Source organism: Acyrthosiphon pisum, chromosome A2 (assembly GCF_005508785.2).
Source record: "Acyrthosiphon pisum isolate AL4f chromosome A2, pea_aphid_22Mar2018_4r6ur, whole genome shotgun sequence".
In the NCBI taxonomy this organism is placed as follows: Eukaryota; Metazoa; Arthropoda; class Insecta; order Hemiptera; family Aphididae; genus Acyrthosiphon; species Acyrthosiphon pisum.
Genome location: NC_042495.1, coordinates 38,514,196 through 38,530,920, shown reverse-complemented (window position 1 = coordinate 38,530,920; position 16,725 = coordinate 38,514,196). Strand labels below are relative to the sequence as shown.

The 16,725-nt window shown below is 30.9% G+C and overlaps 2 protein-coding genes across 2 annotated transcripts in view; both read left to right on the top strand.

Moving 5' to 3' along the window:
- Positions 1-10,228, top strand: part of LOC100162270 (ATP-binding cassette sub-family G member 1) — a 22,515-nt gene extending 12,287 nt beyond the window's left edge. Inside the window, exons 3-10 of the mRNA XM_001942479.5 lie at positions 806-995; positions 2,030-2,175; positions 4,888-5,258; positions 5,771-5,997; positions 6,437-6,605; positions 6,833-6,933; positions 7,210-7,365; positions 9,764-10,228. Coding sequence (XP_001942514.1) covers positions 806-995; positions 2,030-2,175; positions 4,888-5,258; positions 5,771-5,997; positions 6,437-6,605; positions 6,833-6,933; positions 7,210-7,365; positions 9,764-10,105 — 1,702 coding nt within the window. The 3' untranslated portion in view covers positions 10,106-10,228. The remainder of the gene's footprint in view (positions 1-805; positions 996-2,029; positions 2,176-4,887; positions 5,259-5,770; positions 5,998-6,436; positions 6,606-6,832; positions 6,934-7,209; positions 7,366-9,763) is intronic.
- Positions 10,229-14,584: 4,356 nt separating this feature from the next.
- Positions 14,585-16,440, top strand: LOC103310693 (fat storage-inducing transmembrane protein). The gene has a single exon (XM_008189822.2). It carries the CDS (start codon positions 14,921-14,923, stop codon positions 15,905-15,907), a length of 987 nt encoding a protein of 328 aa, XP_008188044.1. The 5' UTR covers positions 14,585-14,920; the 3' UTR covers positions 15,908-16,440.
- The last annotated feature ends 285 nt before the right edge of the window (positions 16,441-16,725 follow it).

Sequence of the window (16,725 nt, the reverse complement as noted above, 5' to 3'; positions counted from 1 at the left end):
TATTATTGAACACAGGAAATAGCCAATAGCTTTTCTATACATAGGTACTTAATTAATAGAATTATGTAATAAGTATGAACAGCATACAAAATTGAAAATGTCGAAACAAATGCAATCTTTTAATTTATTAATACAGATAAGTATTAAATATATTACACAGACCAAGTCTCCAGTTAGTGTAGACTGAATGTATTGAGAGAATTAAAAATTATAAATACTATCATTTAATATTTAAATAATATCATATTACTTATTAGTTATTAGTATTTATTAATTATTATTATTACTATATGCCCGTATGCTGCAGTATGGTATGGTATATCTTTATATATACGATACACCTATTATATTATGTTATAATATAATTGGCTATTGCTATATCTATATGTATTTAATTGAGTTATTTTTCTTGAAAAATTATGTTTAATAGAACAAGAAATGAATTCCCTATTCTAGTAAATGGTTATGTTATATCAATAATTATTTTTATTTTTATTATATTTATTATTTAATTATTTATAAATCAACTTAATTTGAATTTGATTAAAAGTAACTCGTTATTTATTAAGTTTATATCAATTAAAATAAGTTGAGTTAAAAATTAAGTTAATGCAAATTAAATTTTAAAAAGTTAAGTTAAAAGTTAAAATTAACTTAACTTTCAACTTAACTTTTTAATGCGTTTATGCCCAGGCTTGAAAATATGGTATAGACTTTTTAGTGACCTCTTAGTTGTTATAATGATAACCAAAACAAACCAAAACAATATTGTCTTATATCGACTAATCATGTGGTAACGTTTCAGTTATAAAGGTGTAAGCGGGACTTTGAAGTTAAATAGTCAAGTCAGAGACGAGAAGTTGTTTCGTAAGTTATCATGTTACATAATGCAGGAGGACAAGATTCAGCCCATGTTGACTTTAAATGAAGTGATGATGTTCGCAGCGGAACTTAAACTATCTAACGGTACACTGACCAAAGAAAAACAAATGATCGTGAGTACAAAACAATAATCAAATGCAATAATTAAATTAAAAATACAAATTGTCTATAGGCGCTGGTGAAACTATAGTTTATAGTTTTTTTTACGGGGTTGGGGAATATAACTGTGTATAACGTATGCCCCACACAGACCAGATACCAATCTCTAACAGCTAACTAGTATGCATTATCACAAGGCCATAGGTGAAACTAGACAATTTTATTTGGACAGGCCGAATGATAAATATGAAAAAAATTATAATTACAAAATAAGTTTTTTATTAAAATTGATATTGTATTCAGTCAGTAATCAGTATGTTATCCATTCAGACCCGTAGCTACTAGTTTCGCCTATACGCATAACAAAATACAATTAATAAAACGTCATACATTTTTTAGTATTAATTGTTTAAGAGACCGAATTATTATATGACAAATATATTATTACTTATACTTACTATATTATTATTTAGTAATATATTACTCAATAGACAATTAATATTTCTCGATACGAAAAATAATTTTAAAGCATACCTACTCGTAGTTTTTGATATACCTATTACCTATACAGTATATAAAACATCTTAAGAACAAAATGCATTATTTTTACTGAATTATCGATTAACGTTTCAATGTATTACTCTTGGTAGAACCTGATACCTTACTGATGAGTTATAAAATAGAAACTCGCATATTACCCTTTTCCATTTAAACAAAATAATCTATTGTATAAATTATAATTTAAATTAATACTGCTTTCTTATTTCTTATCGATTTTATTCATGGACTAACTATTTTTTTTTTTTTTTTTGGCTGGTTTGGTGTGTACAATTTATGGTAGGTAAATCCCCTTTGGTTTTAGTGGCACCTAGGTATATTTAAAAACTACATAATATAAAAATCAAATGAACTAATTTTGAGTAGAATAAACATTATCTTTTTACGGAATGTTATATTTTTGTTTCTATGATGTACAATGTGCATAATATTATATCTAATGTATTAATGAATTATATAATATGTATATTATAACGAGAGTATTAAATAGGTGACAGAAATTCAAAACGTCTTGGGACTGTCTGAGAGCAAAAACACAAGGACCGAATTCTTGTCGGGAGGCCAGAAAAAGCGGTTATCTATTGCTCTGGAACTCATCAACAACCCGCCCATAATATTTCTCGACGAACCTACTAGGTACGTATTGATAATTTGCGATTACAAAATATGTCGTACCCAAGTGTGGTCTGCAGGACGGTTTTTTCTTTCAAAATTATTAACAGTCGTTAGTTTGTTGGATTTATTATCCGTATAGAGCCTGTAGGCTGTAGGAAATTTAACATACATTTTAAATGAATGTCTTCAATACATTATTATAGTGGCTAAATAATCGAGCAACATTATGATATTACTTATTATCGTTCCGTGAGAGAATTCAAAACTAAATATATTTACACTTACATGACCTTGCCCTGTACTTTAATTTTACCTATTATATAATGTGTAGCAGTGCTAAAATTAGCTGTTTACATTATATTATTAGTGATAGATATTTCCTTACTGTTTAACAAGAAACCATTAACCAAAATTAATTTCTCTGTACCTACTACCTAGGTAAATTTGTCATCTACCATAATGTATAATACAAATAGGTATACCTATGTGTTATATTTGATGAGAATAGAGTTATAGGTTATTTCGATTTATATAATGTGAGAACACTAACATTTTTATTCAACAAATCGCTGAAAAAAATATATCGTTGAATTAGTCATGGTATTAACGTAATATTAAAAACGTAATCAAAAACCGGAAGTATTTAGTAAAAAATATCATATCTGTACCTAGGTATGTAAAATGTGGCGTAATTTGGTGTTTTCTTAACAGAAACACCATATTTTTTTTTTTTTTTTTAACTACATACAGTTTTTTCATGTTTACATTTTTTTAGGTAGCTAGGTATAAAGCAATCGCTAAGGAAGGTTAGCAATCGCTAAGGAAGGGCTGTCAGGTCGTGGGAGCGCGTCTCAGGGCGCAGTTGTTGTACAACTATTTTGTTTTGATGTGCAATAAACGATGGGGGCCGGAGGAGAAGCAATGTGAGCAACAGTTCCTTCTCCGGCTCTCGACTAAACCGGAAAAAAAAAAAAAAGGTAGCTAGGTATAAACTTACATAGAATACCATTCTACACAAAAAATTATCTAAAAGAACTAATTGGGTTTTTGTTTGGAAGAGCATCGCAGTATTGACTATATTGTAATCCATTTTAATGATTCGATGTAGATACATACAATAATTATTGTACAAGTATCACCTATGTAGGTAGGTACTAGCTAATATGTATCATTATTATCACTATTTACTCATTATAATTATTATTCAAGATATTTCAATACATTTATATAGATGTACCATAGTCCATAATGTCAATGCCACTTTTAATTTGTTCCATATTCGTTAATAATTTCGTTTAATTTTTTTCGTGTGGTAAAGTTGATTAGTCTTAAAATACAAAATATATTACTCTCTGGTTACTGTTTAGTGCTGTAGTGAGTTAATATTTCTATAGGACACGGTTATTTATTTTACAATATGATATAGGATATTTGTCAATATACTGTTTGCAATAACAATATTATCAGTGCGTGTAATAACATTATTACGAAGGTCTGTCTAAAACGGTATGGGTACACATTATTGTGATTGACTGTAACAAAATGTTGTTGCGTACTTGCGTGTTATCTTTCCGTGGCCAATGGCCATAGATGAACGTAAATAAAACAAATTATCTCGGACTACTTGAGCGAAAATGGTGTAGATATATATTATACTATATAGGTAGGACACAGGTATAAGTATAGGTACATTGGAATTTGTGGCATATACGTATGTTGAACTTAAACACTGTCTATGGTGACTACATGGCAGAGGTGGCCACTAATCTTAATTTTTGGAGTCACAAATGTATGAAACTTATTCGAAGAGAGCCACATTGTTATGATATGTTTATAAACTGCTTTATAAAATTAAGACACATTTTTTATTTTATAACAAATGTAGGAACATTTATTTATTTATAGAAATAACTTAGAGCCTCACGAAACTGACTAAAGAACCTCATTCGGCTCGTGAGCCTCGTTGTGGTCACTGACCACCTCTACTATATGGTGATGTCAACCAGTTTTCAAATCTTAAGCATAGAAGATAATTATCAATGTTTAAATAATTTGTTATTATATAACTATATTTTGTTTCTAAAATAAACAGTTATTATTGGTAGGGGGCTGGTTCAATGTGCAGTGATCTACCTCAGTAGCGTAGGTACACAGATATTTTCAAAGGGATAAGTTATAACTTTTATAAAAAAAAATATATACTTATATATATTAAATAAAACTATTTTTTAAACGGTATTAGTTTTATATATCTATACGCAAAACGTATAATAAAAAAAAACCAAGGGGTGGTGGTTGAATATCCAATGCCAGTGGCATAGTAGGTACTGTATAAGGAATTTTTAATCAAATCTAAACTGACCCAGATGGGCTAGATGTGAATCTTTAAAATGGTCCATGCTCTTCGCCTCCCTGAACTTTAGGGATATTATGTAATTCATATTATAGCTTATGGCATTTATAGAGAAAGAAATTATTATTTTTTTGTTTGGGTGGGGTATGCATGTCAAAAAAAAACATTGATTCCCCATGTTGGTAAAATCACTACTGTTTTAATATAAATGGCCTGATCAAACAATTTTAATGATCTGCAGCTCGAGATTTTGTGATTTTGTTCAAAAACTTAAATTTAAGTAACACGCTGCACCTGACCTAGATCGCACGTCACCTCTTAAAAGCTAAGTGACACAAAACTTGACGTGGAATTTCCGTGCTTTGTTTTTGCATAAATAGTGGCCTGGACAACGTTTCCAGCACCTACTGCCTGCAACTGTTGCGTGGGCTTGCGCATCAGGGACGCACCATCGTGTGCACCATCCACCAGCCAAGCGCCAGCATGTTCCAGTTATTCGACCATGTGTACGTGCTGTCGCAAGGGTACTGCGTGTACCAGGGCTCTACCGACCAGCTGGTACCTTTCCTGTCTACCGTCGGGCTCCATTGCCCGTTGACGTACAACCCGGCTGACTACATAATCGAAGCGACCGACGGCGAGGAACAGGATAACATCGAAAAGTTGACTGCGGCCACGATCAACGGCAAGCAGTCACTGTACAAGACGAGGGACGTCAACAACTGCTACTTGAACGAGGACACGACGAAATGTGAGTGACGAGTATATAATAACCTATACGTATACTGCGGGTCATGTTCACCCCCAAGTGCCCCCGTAGTGTCAGAGAAATTTGTTTAAATTCTGATTTTTTCTATACTAATCAGCTGTAAGAAAATCCCAGTTTAATGATAATATTATGTATGTGTTTAATGTTTAATAAAAAAATGAGACACTCACATGAAACTCATAGGTTATCTGATTTCTTACGGTAAGCGTATACGGTATGCTATAATGCTATATCACTAGTTCCTAATGTTCCTGTACCCGGTACTAGCCCTCTTGTCAAATCGGTATACTTATTTTTAAGAGATTACCCCTCTCTCCATATCTGACAAAAAAACAAATAGTTTCTTTAAGAAAAGTTTTTTAATAAAACTTATAATAATTACAACTTTAACCGCCTAGTCGTATACTCACATAATATGACTTTAGTGCCAATCATTTTTGCGTTGTTACTTGTTTGTAATGCGTATTGCATTATTCTTTGCCTGTCGTATACAGCTGGCGAATTACTCTTGCCGGAACTTAACGGCAATGTGATCACTACCAAATTGCTCCCTTTGCCACCAATAAAGTACAAAGCAGACGATGAAGTGGACAACGACGACGACGACGAAGATGACGTAGTGAAACCCGGCAACACGTGGTGTGTGGATTTTCCAACTTCCGGTTGGTCGCAGTTTTGCACGCTTTGGAAGCGCATGATTTTGCAACTATACAGGAACAAGGTAGACACATTATTTGTTCATTATTATTTGTAAATCTGATTAAAAGAAAAATGTTAATGGTAAAAACATTTATCTAAGTCAAATAGTTTATTTTTTAGAATTTTTTTAAATATCCATATTTTTTGATTACATTAATTTAGAACAAAATAACTTTTTTTAAATGTTTCTTGATATGAATTTATTTATCAAATTATTTATTAATCATATAGTTTTCTCAATTTTGTCATACTTTTAAAAGTAGCATAATTTTTTTTTGTCAGGTCTTCCTGTTACACGCGTATATTATGACGTCTCGTTACGTCCCAGTTGATGTGATATTATAATACATATTACATATTTAAATAATATGTTATAATAATTACGCATAAAATGTGCATTTAAATATTATTATTTTAATGAAATTATTCATCGTTTTTGTGTTTCACCTCGACAACCACAGCTCGGGTTAAACATACAGTTTTACCATCATCTGATCTGTGGCCTGGCAGTAGGAATTGTGTTTTATGGAAAGGCTAACGACGGCGAACAGTTCTTCAACCACATGAAATTTTGTATGGGCAATATTCTCTTCCACACGTTCACACAGTCGATGGTTCAAGTGCTCGCATGTACGTACATATATCATATAATGAATACATATTAGTTATTAACTTATGTTAGTTAACTCGCATTAATATGATGGTAGTTTTATCGTGCAAACATTTTTCTGCAGAACCTACGTTATTTTGGAAAAACCAAGTAATGATGGCATCCTTCCACTAATATATATAAATGGATGGATGTTACATAACGAATTTAAATGTTTGCCATTATCATTGTTATAATAATTTTGTAGTTCCGTCCGAGGTGAAACTGCTAAAACAAGAATACTTCAACAGATGGTATAGCTTGAGGCCGTATTTCTTGGCTCTACAGTTGTCAAGAGTGCCGTCCATTGTGAGTATAATAATATAATAACATAATGTAATTAAATAAAGAAAAAAAAGTTTTCATAACGCTCATAATGACTATACGTATGGTGGTACGTAAATCTATAAGCTTTCACGAGGTCATTCAAATTTTAAGTCACTAAAATAGGTAATTTGCACGCTATTTGAACGGTCCTTTACATTTCATATATGGATGTCATATGTATGTGTATTAACTATCAAGTCATCATGTTAATTATTAGTCGGCTATAACTATATGATATTTGTTTTTTTTCGCTCTTAGATATTTTTTAGCAGTATTTATACAACTTTGGTATATTTCATGTCCGGGCTACCGTACGAACTCTTGCGGTTTTCGATGTTCAATATCATTTGTCTACTAGTTTGTTTCGTCTCCGAGGGCATGGGACTGCTCGTGGGTGCTGTGTTCAACGTTACGGTATGTATTATTATTAAAGAAAAAAATCATATCATAATTCGTTATGATTTGAATTAATGAATTTTAATTGAATTAATATAAATAAATTTTAAAAATAAAAAATATAAACCGAAAACAAATAATTCGATAATTTTTAGTATAGAAAGTACCTAAAGCAATAATTATCCGAAAATACCAACCAAGTTTGTACAAGATTATATGGTGTGCATTGACACGCTGGATTACACATAGGTATACATTACATAATAGATATATTAACACATGTCATATGTAGGTACCTATTATTATTGTACCTATATCATAATTTGTAATGTAGATGTTATACAATTAGTAAATACTTATACTTATAGGGGTTTTATCAATTCCGCCGTTTTAATATCAATTCCACCAGTAATTAATTTATATTGATTCCGCCGACTGTTTATTAAACAATAACCGATGTTTCATATTGTACAGATTTTTTTTTTATTAACTGTATAGCTGTATAGGTAGGTTAGAATAGTAAATGTAATTTTTTTTATTTAAATAAAAATATTTCAAAAAACAATTCAAACATTATCGTCCAAAATTGACAATATAACCCAATTATACATATTATTTTATTAAAAAAAAAACAATAAATATAATGTAATATTTGTTAAGGGGATTGGTGATGGACAGTTATTTTAGCCAAAACATACCAATATTTTGTCCATCATACTGATCGCGATAATAATTTTTGAGACTGATATGAATTCGTTATTATGTTTAATTCAGATCGGTCAGTCTACTTTTCCCAATTTCACTCCCCTCCTCCCCAACAACTATAAATTTAGTTTAAACATTTTGAAATTTCGGAATTTTCAAACGTCGATTATTTGGAATTTAAACCAGAAATCTTAAAATGTGAACTGACCAATCTCAATTAGAAATTATGATGAATTCTAATCAGTTTTCAAAAGTATTATCGCATGACTAGAACGATCGGTAGGATGGACAAAAAGTACATACTTTTAGTCAAATAAAACACAAGTTCTGGATCGTTCACGCACGCGACGCTGTGGTGGTGACTTGTGCCTGTGCGTGCTGCGTGCGTAGGCGTTGCTTGTATAGTGTGGGACACGTACACAAATTAATAATCATTTACTACACACAATCGCAACTCGCAAGTCACACACGAGTGAACTATAAATATTGCCTATACTAAACTCCTTAATGGGCCTCGCTACGGTCATTATTTAAGGGGCAACGTGTAGGCAATTTCTAATCTTGTTATAGCCATCCGGGATCTATGTGTTAGTAATTTGTAAATGATTATTAGTGTGAGTGAAATTAAATGGGGGTATCCTCTCTCGTACGCGCATGCACATTACAATTACTCGATAAGTGATAACCATATAATTTCACTACAAGAATTTTACAAAAACATATATTTGTTTTGACAAAATTAAAGTTAGTTAACGTAGTCTGATTTTGATTCTGAAAAAGATATTTGAATTCAGCAGAAAAATGTCTGTAGATCGTTCGAAACATTTTCCGTTTTTAATATTAATTTTAATTTTAATTATGATTCAAATTTATTTGATAATTATTAATTAAGTTTTCAAATACAATTCACAATAATATAAAATTTAGTTTTTACAAAGGGCTTCGTAGGATCTATAGACAATTTTCTGGTGAGCTCAAATTTTTTTTCAGAATCAAAATCGGACAACGTTAACTAACTTTAATTTTTGCCAATACTTTAGGTCTTTTCAGCTAAAATTGACAGCAGTAGCGAAGCCCCTTAATCAAATATCACCACCGGGCACCGATCCCCTTAAAACAATAAAATAATATAACTAAAATATTGGTACCTAGTGATTGTTAACACAGTATATATAATATATATTATATAAGTACATCTACCTCATCTGAAGAATAATGATTACTGAATTATATAAGGCACACTCCTATATTGGACTTATATATCGGGACAGTCCACTCTAAAACTTGTAAATTATAACATATTCAAAAAAGTACAAATTTTAAAAATGATATAAAAGATACTTAATCGATTTTCAAATGATGTTTTGTTATGACTTTGAAATAACTAAAAATATAAGGATAGAACTTGAAGCTATCTTATATGTAATTATCGAGGTAATTATTAAGTTCATAATCTTATGAAACTATAATAATATATTAAAATGAAACCATTTCTGTAAGTACTTACCGACTTTCGTATACTTCATAATTTTTCATGTAGACAATGTAAGACAAGAACAAATACAAAAATTGAATATTTTTAAAATGAAAACTAGGTGCTTAGAAGATTTTTTTTACAAATTGCCGTATTGAAGGGATATTATGAAAACTATACATCAGTATTAATATTATTAGTAATATAGGTAATTATATAAAAACGTAATCGTTACAGAACGGCAGCGCGGTTGGCCCAATGATGATAGCACCGTTTTTGGGACTGGCCATTTACGGGTTCGACTTCGCACACCAAGTGCCGTGGATAATGGAGTTCGTAATGCAAGCCAGTTTCTTGCGGTGCGGAGTTATCGGGCTGGTGATCACCGTGTTCGGGTTGAACAGGGAACCGTTGCACTGCGACACGGGCTACTGCCACTTCAAAGACCCAAACATCATAATTTACTACTTGAACGTGGACAGGAAGCATCCATACTTCGAGATCATCAAGTTGGTCGTCATGCTCTTGCTGTTCAGGTTTCTAACGTATTTCGCGCTCCGGAGGAGGCTCACTAGCTAAGACGGCGGTCGGTGCTACTACATTTTTGTCCGAGACAAACTTTATTCTTGTTGTTTTTTTTTTTTAATGTTTTAATTACTTATCCCTATATATATATAGTTATTTAACTTTGATCTATTTTCATTCGTTGTGTTTTATTTTTGTAAAACTATATATATCAATATACAACGATAATATAATTATTACAATGATACCTACCTACTTAAGTTCTCTAATTTATCACACCGAGTACTCGAATACCGAGACTTTCACATTTATAACGCGAAAAATACGTATTTTGTAACTAATTTATAAGTACGTATATTATATATTGTCATAACTTTTATATTAGCCAGTTCTACCTATATTATGTAGTCTATACACGAATACAGTGTTGTATGATGTAAATATGATGGTAAATTAATTTTTATAAAATATCTAGATGAATAAGACTTACTAAGTATTTATCCTTCAAATAAATTGTGCCAAAAAAAAAAAAAAATAAATACCTACTTATTGATTACAAGGAAAGATGTTTGATTTATCTCACGGACCATTTATCTTAACTATACTTAGGTACTAATCTATAATCCAAATTTATAACATGAGAAATAAGGGAAACGTTTACCCTACAGCAGAAGGCTGCATGTATAGCCATATAAATAAAGTACTAAGTACTAAATGATTAAGTAAGAACATTTTACATTTTCTGACTATGTTGTATTGTGCCATTGTGGTTATATGATTATATTATACAAAAATACAAAACATGTATCACACTATACGAATATAGTTATAGTTATAATTATAATACAGAATGAAATGTTTTAAATGTAAAAATTAAGGAACCACTATCTTGAAAAGTATTAACGTTTCTGAGAATAATTTTATGGGTAAATTATTTGAGGTAATTTTATTATATAATATATAAAACAAACTTCTTTTAGATTCTGAGCGGAGTGGTGAATGAATTGATTTTACAAAGATCTGTATCACGATAAATAGGGAATCGAATAAATACTTTGATTTTAAACTTCAGTATCTTTTCTGGTAGGAAAGTAAATCTAGTTGGAGCATTTGTGAGGTTAAAATTTGAAATTCCCAGTACATTTCAAAAGCGCCAGTTTTTATTTTCTATAAATGTCAATAAAATTGTATTTATTGGGTCAAGCAGCTTGAAAATGTAATGCAAGGCTCCCCACTCAAGCTACGATATCAGTTAAAACAAATTGGAAATTTACAAATTATATTCCAGTTGTTCCAAATGTAAAAATATACCATTTTTATGGCTAAAAATTAAAAATTAAAAACAAAGTTAGGTACAAGTAAGTAGTTGCTACTAAAACCAAGAAATCTAAAAAATCTAAAAAAATATATAGGTAAATAAAGTTTTGTTTAAAATTATTTTAAATTCAAATTTGGACGAACTTATTTAAACCATATTTGAACTATATTTAAACGAATGATAACGATTTTAGTTTTGTGCTGTAATTTAAAAAATATTATTCGCGGGTATTTGAAACGTCAAACTATACTATTATATACAAATATGATAGTAAAAAAATAATATTAATTCAACTTACCGACCATTATAATAATAATAACACGGTCTTAGATTATTAATAATATATATTAATAATAACAACAATATAAATATTATATAAAATACCCTAGGCTGACAATTAGTCCCTGCTCAAAATCGTTTTTTGTATACAACGATATTATATCATTGAATTAAAATTTAACACAATCCATTACATTTACCCACTTATAACCTACTGTATAAAAGATCGACATCCACTTTTAGATTCTGAGTGGAACGATGAATGTATTGATTTTACAATGATGTGTGTTTTTTAATTTTTTTATTTTTGTGTCTGTCATCAGGGTTTGGGGCAGTAAAACTGCTTCAATTTTCTTCAACAGTATCTTGTTTGATGGAAAGTGAATATAGTTGGTACATTCGGGAGTTCAACATTTGAAATTTCCAATAGTTATCAAAAGCACTGTGAAAAACAAAAGAAAAATTAAGAAAAACGGGAACTTTTACACAACATCTGTTTTTGAGAAAATTGATTTTGGTTTTTGTTGTAACATTAAAACAAATGACTGTAGATACATAAAATTTTCACTGGTTGTTTATATTTCCATTTTCTATACATGATACAATTTTAAAAATATTTTGAATTGTTTTGAACTATTTAGGGACATTTTCAGTTTCCAATATTATTAGTTTTTTTTTCCATGAATGTCAATAAAACTTTATTTGTTGAGTAAAAATACTTGAAAATTTAATACAAGGCTCCTACTATATTGTTACAATGGCATTTGATAAATATTAAAAATCCTTAGTCACAGTTTTTTTTTTAGCATTTAAAATTCAAAAATTGACAAAATACCTATGTAAAAATCACGATTATTAGCAAATTATTTTGTGTTAAGAATTCGCAAAAATTTTTCTTTTTAAATCTAAGATTTGAAAATGTAATATAAGATCCCTCATAATATTGTCTACCTTTATCAAAAAAAAAAAAATGTCTACAAGAAACTCAAATTAAATTTTTATGAGCGTTTGAAATTCATATTTTCACATTCGCTTGTTATATATTCGCTCGATTTCTCATGTGACAATATTCTTATTTTATTATTATTAAAAAACGAATGACTGTAGATATTTGAAAATTTCACTGAATGTTTATATTAGCATTTTCTATACATGATAACATTTTGAAAATAAGTTGACTCTTTTTGAGCTGTTTTTCTTATTCAATGATATTCTATCATTGAATTCAAATTTAATACCATCCATTATACAGTGACCCACTTGTAACCTACTATACAGCAGAGCGACATCCACTTTCCTACATTTTTTAATTTGTAAATAAAAATATTATCGAATTATACATTTTAAATTTTAATAAATTATATATGAATGTATAATAGCTCACTAGTCACTACGGATGTTTATTATGCATTTATGCCTGGTAATCTTGTTAATTGTTATCTCGACATAATATCTTAGATGAATTCAAATTTGAAATTATATAGTAGCATTAGTAATTCCCTCTCCTAAGTAATTAAAATTAGAAAACATATTAACTGCGAGTGGATAAATAAGCAAGAAATTATCAATAATGTGAATTTTATATGTGATTCAAGTGAGCTCGAACATTATGAATTTTGTATGAACACTATAATTTATAAAAACTGTGAGTTTACCTATTGTGACTTAACTATATTATACAGTAGGCTAGATTAGCGTTATAATATTCTACTAATTATTTCTCTTATAATTAAAAGAAACCATTTATAAACAAAATGTCCATCTTAAATATCAAAATTCCTGTTTTGAGCACTTTATATATTTTATATATGTATAATGAAAATAATATATTGTAGGACACCCTAAGTTGTAATTGCGCCACTGATAAATGCATAATATCTTTTATTCGTAATAAACAACCAGACGAGTGTAAAATAAACATGTGCCTTTTTGTTTTTTGGGTCACACTGTCCAGACTTTGTTCTAAGAATATTGATTTTTACAAATATGATTAGGTACGTATATTAAAAAAATATGTCGACAATTTAAAAATCAAAACCATTTTAATGTTTAATCCCCATGGCCCATGCCTTCTTCCAATTTTATAAAAGAATAAATTACAATATCATAATAATATATAGCTGAGTGTAGGCGTTCTGCAGGCTTAGTTTTCCTGAAAGGGCTTCTGGACAATACAGTTGATTCTACCGACCTTGTTTCCTTAATTCGCTTTAGAGTTCCTCAGCAGGTAACTAGAACAACTTTTTATATTCCTCAATCTACCACCAACTGTATGTGCACCTAAGACCTAACGCCCCAATGAGGCGCTTATTGTCAAGTAGAACTGTAGAGGAAAATCGAAGCAGTTTTACTGCCCCAAACCGTGTTGACAGACACAAAAAAAACACACATTATTGTAAAATCGTCTGAGAAGTAAACCACCATTCGTTCGTTAAGTTTTAATGCGTATATCACTACACAGAATTATTTAAAGAATCGGCATTTTAGCGCTCCAAGCGGACAATTTCTGCGTTAAATATTTAAATGCCGTCAAACTACGTAGAAATTTGCTAGACTAATAAGCCGGTGTGAAAAATAATGCACCGGGATGTTTGGACCATAACATTTACATGGTTCACTATCCCGGTGCGGGATAATGTGAGATAATTGTAAACCGGTCTAGTTTACCGTGTGGTCCTACCAGTTGTACCTATATTAGGGCGCCCGTAATGTTCCAGAAAATAAACGGCGCAAACGTTAGAAATCAATGAAGTAAATTTTACAGAAAAATAAAGGAACAGAAAATAAAATAACTGAAAATTAACGTTCCAGAATTGTTTTCATACTGAAAATAAAATGAACATAAAATATATATGACAGAATTATAATTCGAGAAAATTGAAAACCTGAAATTATAATCACGACGTAAAAAAACAAAACAAATGGACTTTCGGCTTCTGATAAAATCAGTGACAAGACGAGAATCACTTGTGCTGTTATCATGAATAATGAATAAAATATAATTAATGATCTCGACGGCGACGATGATGGACGTCCGAATAGGTGAAAGTAAAACGTAAGTGCCTAGAAGTAATCTTTGTTTTCTGTGCCGGAGCCACCGAGGTCCGAGACAGCTAACAATAATCATTCCTCGGACATACGGAAATGACGATGTGACACGGTTACCGGGTTACGTATCATTACTTCGCGGAATCAGAATATCTTTCGTTCACACGTCGTCCGCGTGTGCACACAGTAAACGGAATTCAATTTCAGCATTTCGGCCCTCAGACATGACCACCAAGCGGAGCACTCGGTCCGGGTCGATCGAATCGAATTACATACCTACGGGCTTGGCCATGAGATCTGAGACCAAAGGCACGCTGCTGGTCAGGGAACCGACGACCGTGTCCAACATATTCTTGACGGTGTTGCTGTTCGCATGCAGAAAATATCTCTTTTTCTCGACGCACAGACGGCTGTTCGTGTACTTGATCCTGCTGATCGCCTCCGTAGTCGGTGACTTCATCAAGTTCCCGAAAATCTACTTTGCCAACAGCGACACGTTCCTCAACCAGTACCTGGTCAAGTGGGGTTGGTTCTGGACGTTGCTGTGGACGCTGTCGTTTCTAGTAACCACCAGCAAGGTGTTCTGCCTCAACTCTCGCCCAACCATTACCGTGCATGCCACTCGTCTGGTGGTTGCCACATTTTTCTGGTACTTTTGGACGAATGCCTTCAATCGACTCGAAGATTATTACGGCAAGTGTTCGGGGAGCAGAGGACTGACCCGATCAGCGTGCAAGTCTGCTGGTCACCTATGGAAATCGTTTGATGTTTCTGGCCACGTTTTCATACTCATATATAGTACACTGGTGATGATTAGTGAAGCGAGGCCTATCATTGGCTGGGATAAAATTCAAGACGTGTTGAGAAATGAAGAGAATGCGCGCAAAGAAGGCAAAAAAGTTGCGACCACATTTAGCAGTTTGAAAGAAGAGGAACTGCAAGAGATGAAAGCCGTTTACAAAAAGATGACACCTTACGTACAAGTCTTATTCATAGTAATCACAATTTTTGTCGCTATTTGGGAGTTAATGCTCATCACAACAATGATGTATTTCCACACAATGCCCGAAAAACTATTGGCGGGCATAGTGGCAATATCAACGTGGTTTGTGACATACAGGGGCTGGTACAGTTCATCATTTTTGCCCCCTCTGCCCGGTGACGGATTCTTTAAATATCAAGCACTTCAAAAGAGTGAAGTAGGTATTTAGTTATTATTACGGTGTCATGACAATATATTGGTGTTTTGTATTTTTTTTTCAATAACAAAATCCGTATGTTTATTTACGGGTAAAGTACTATGTTATATCTGTATGTGTTCATTTTGAATAACAATTTTTACTGGTTCTATTGTTGTTAAAATAAATTTTTTGTTTTCAATATATTATATATATATTTGCTTGATTGTTTTTATTTAGTTTTTTTTTTTATTGATTTATTATATTTAACTGTTGAACAATATTTCATATGTATTTAATTTAATTACATAATCTCAATTAATTTACTTATTGTTTTAAACTTATCCTGAAAATGTAAGTTGAATAATTAGAAATTATTTTATTTAAAGCTAATTTCAGTTATCAAATATTTACAAATGTACAGTTTTATTATTTTAATATTACTGACTTTGTTATACTTTATTTTATTATCGGAAAAGAAAATCTAAGTATATACTACTTTGTTAATATGTAAACTACTTATATGTTAATAAGTTTATTAAAATAAAAATCAGTCAATTAAATATTATTTGTTTTAGATAATAGTTCAATTGTGTAATACAGAAAAAAGATGAACTAGGTGATATATTAAATAAAAAGAGAATTATATGATATTTAAATTGATTGAAGATTGCAGATTTTAAAATGTTAAATTAAACTAATAAACGGTAATTTATGACGATCCTTAAGATATTAAGTTAATTTGCTTAATAACGATTTTGATATAAATACTAGGATTAGAGGACGGTTCAATCAGATTATTTTTGGGTTTGATGATCTACCACTCAAAACAGACAAATTTAATAAGCTAA

Coding starts and splice junctions, on each gene's coding strand:
- LOC103310693 (XM_008189822.2), top strand. CDS start 14,921: ATGACCACCAAGCGGAGCACTCGGTCCGGGTCGATCGAATCGAATTAC.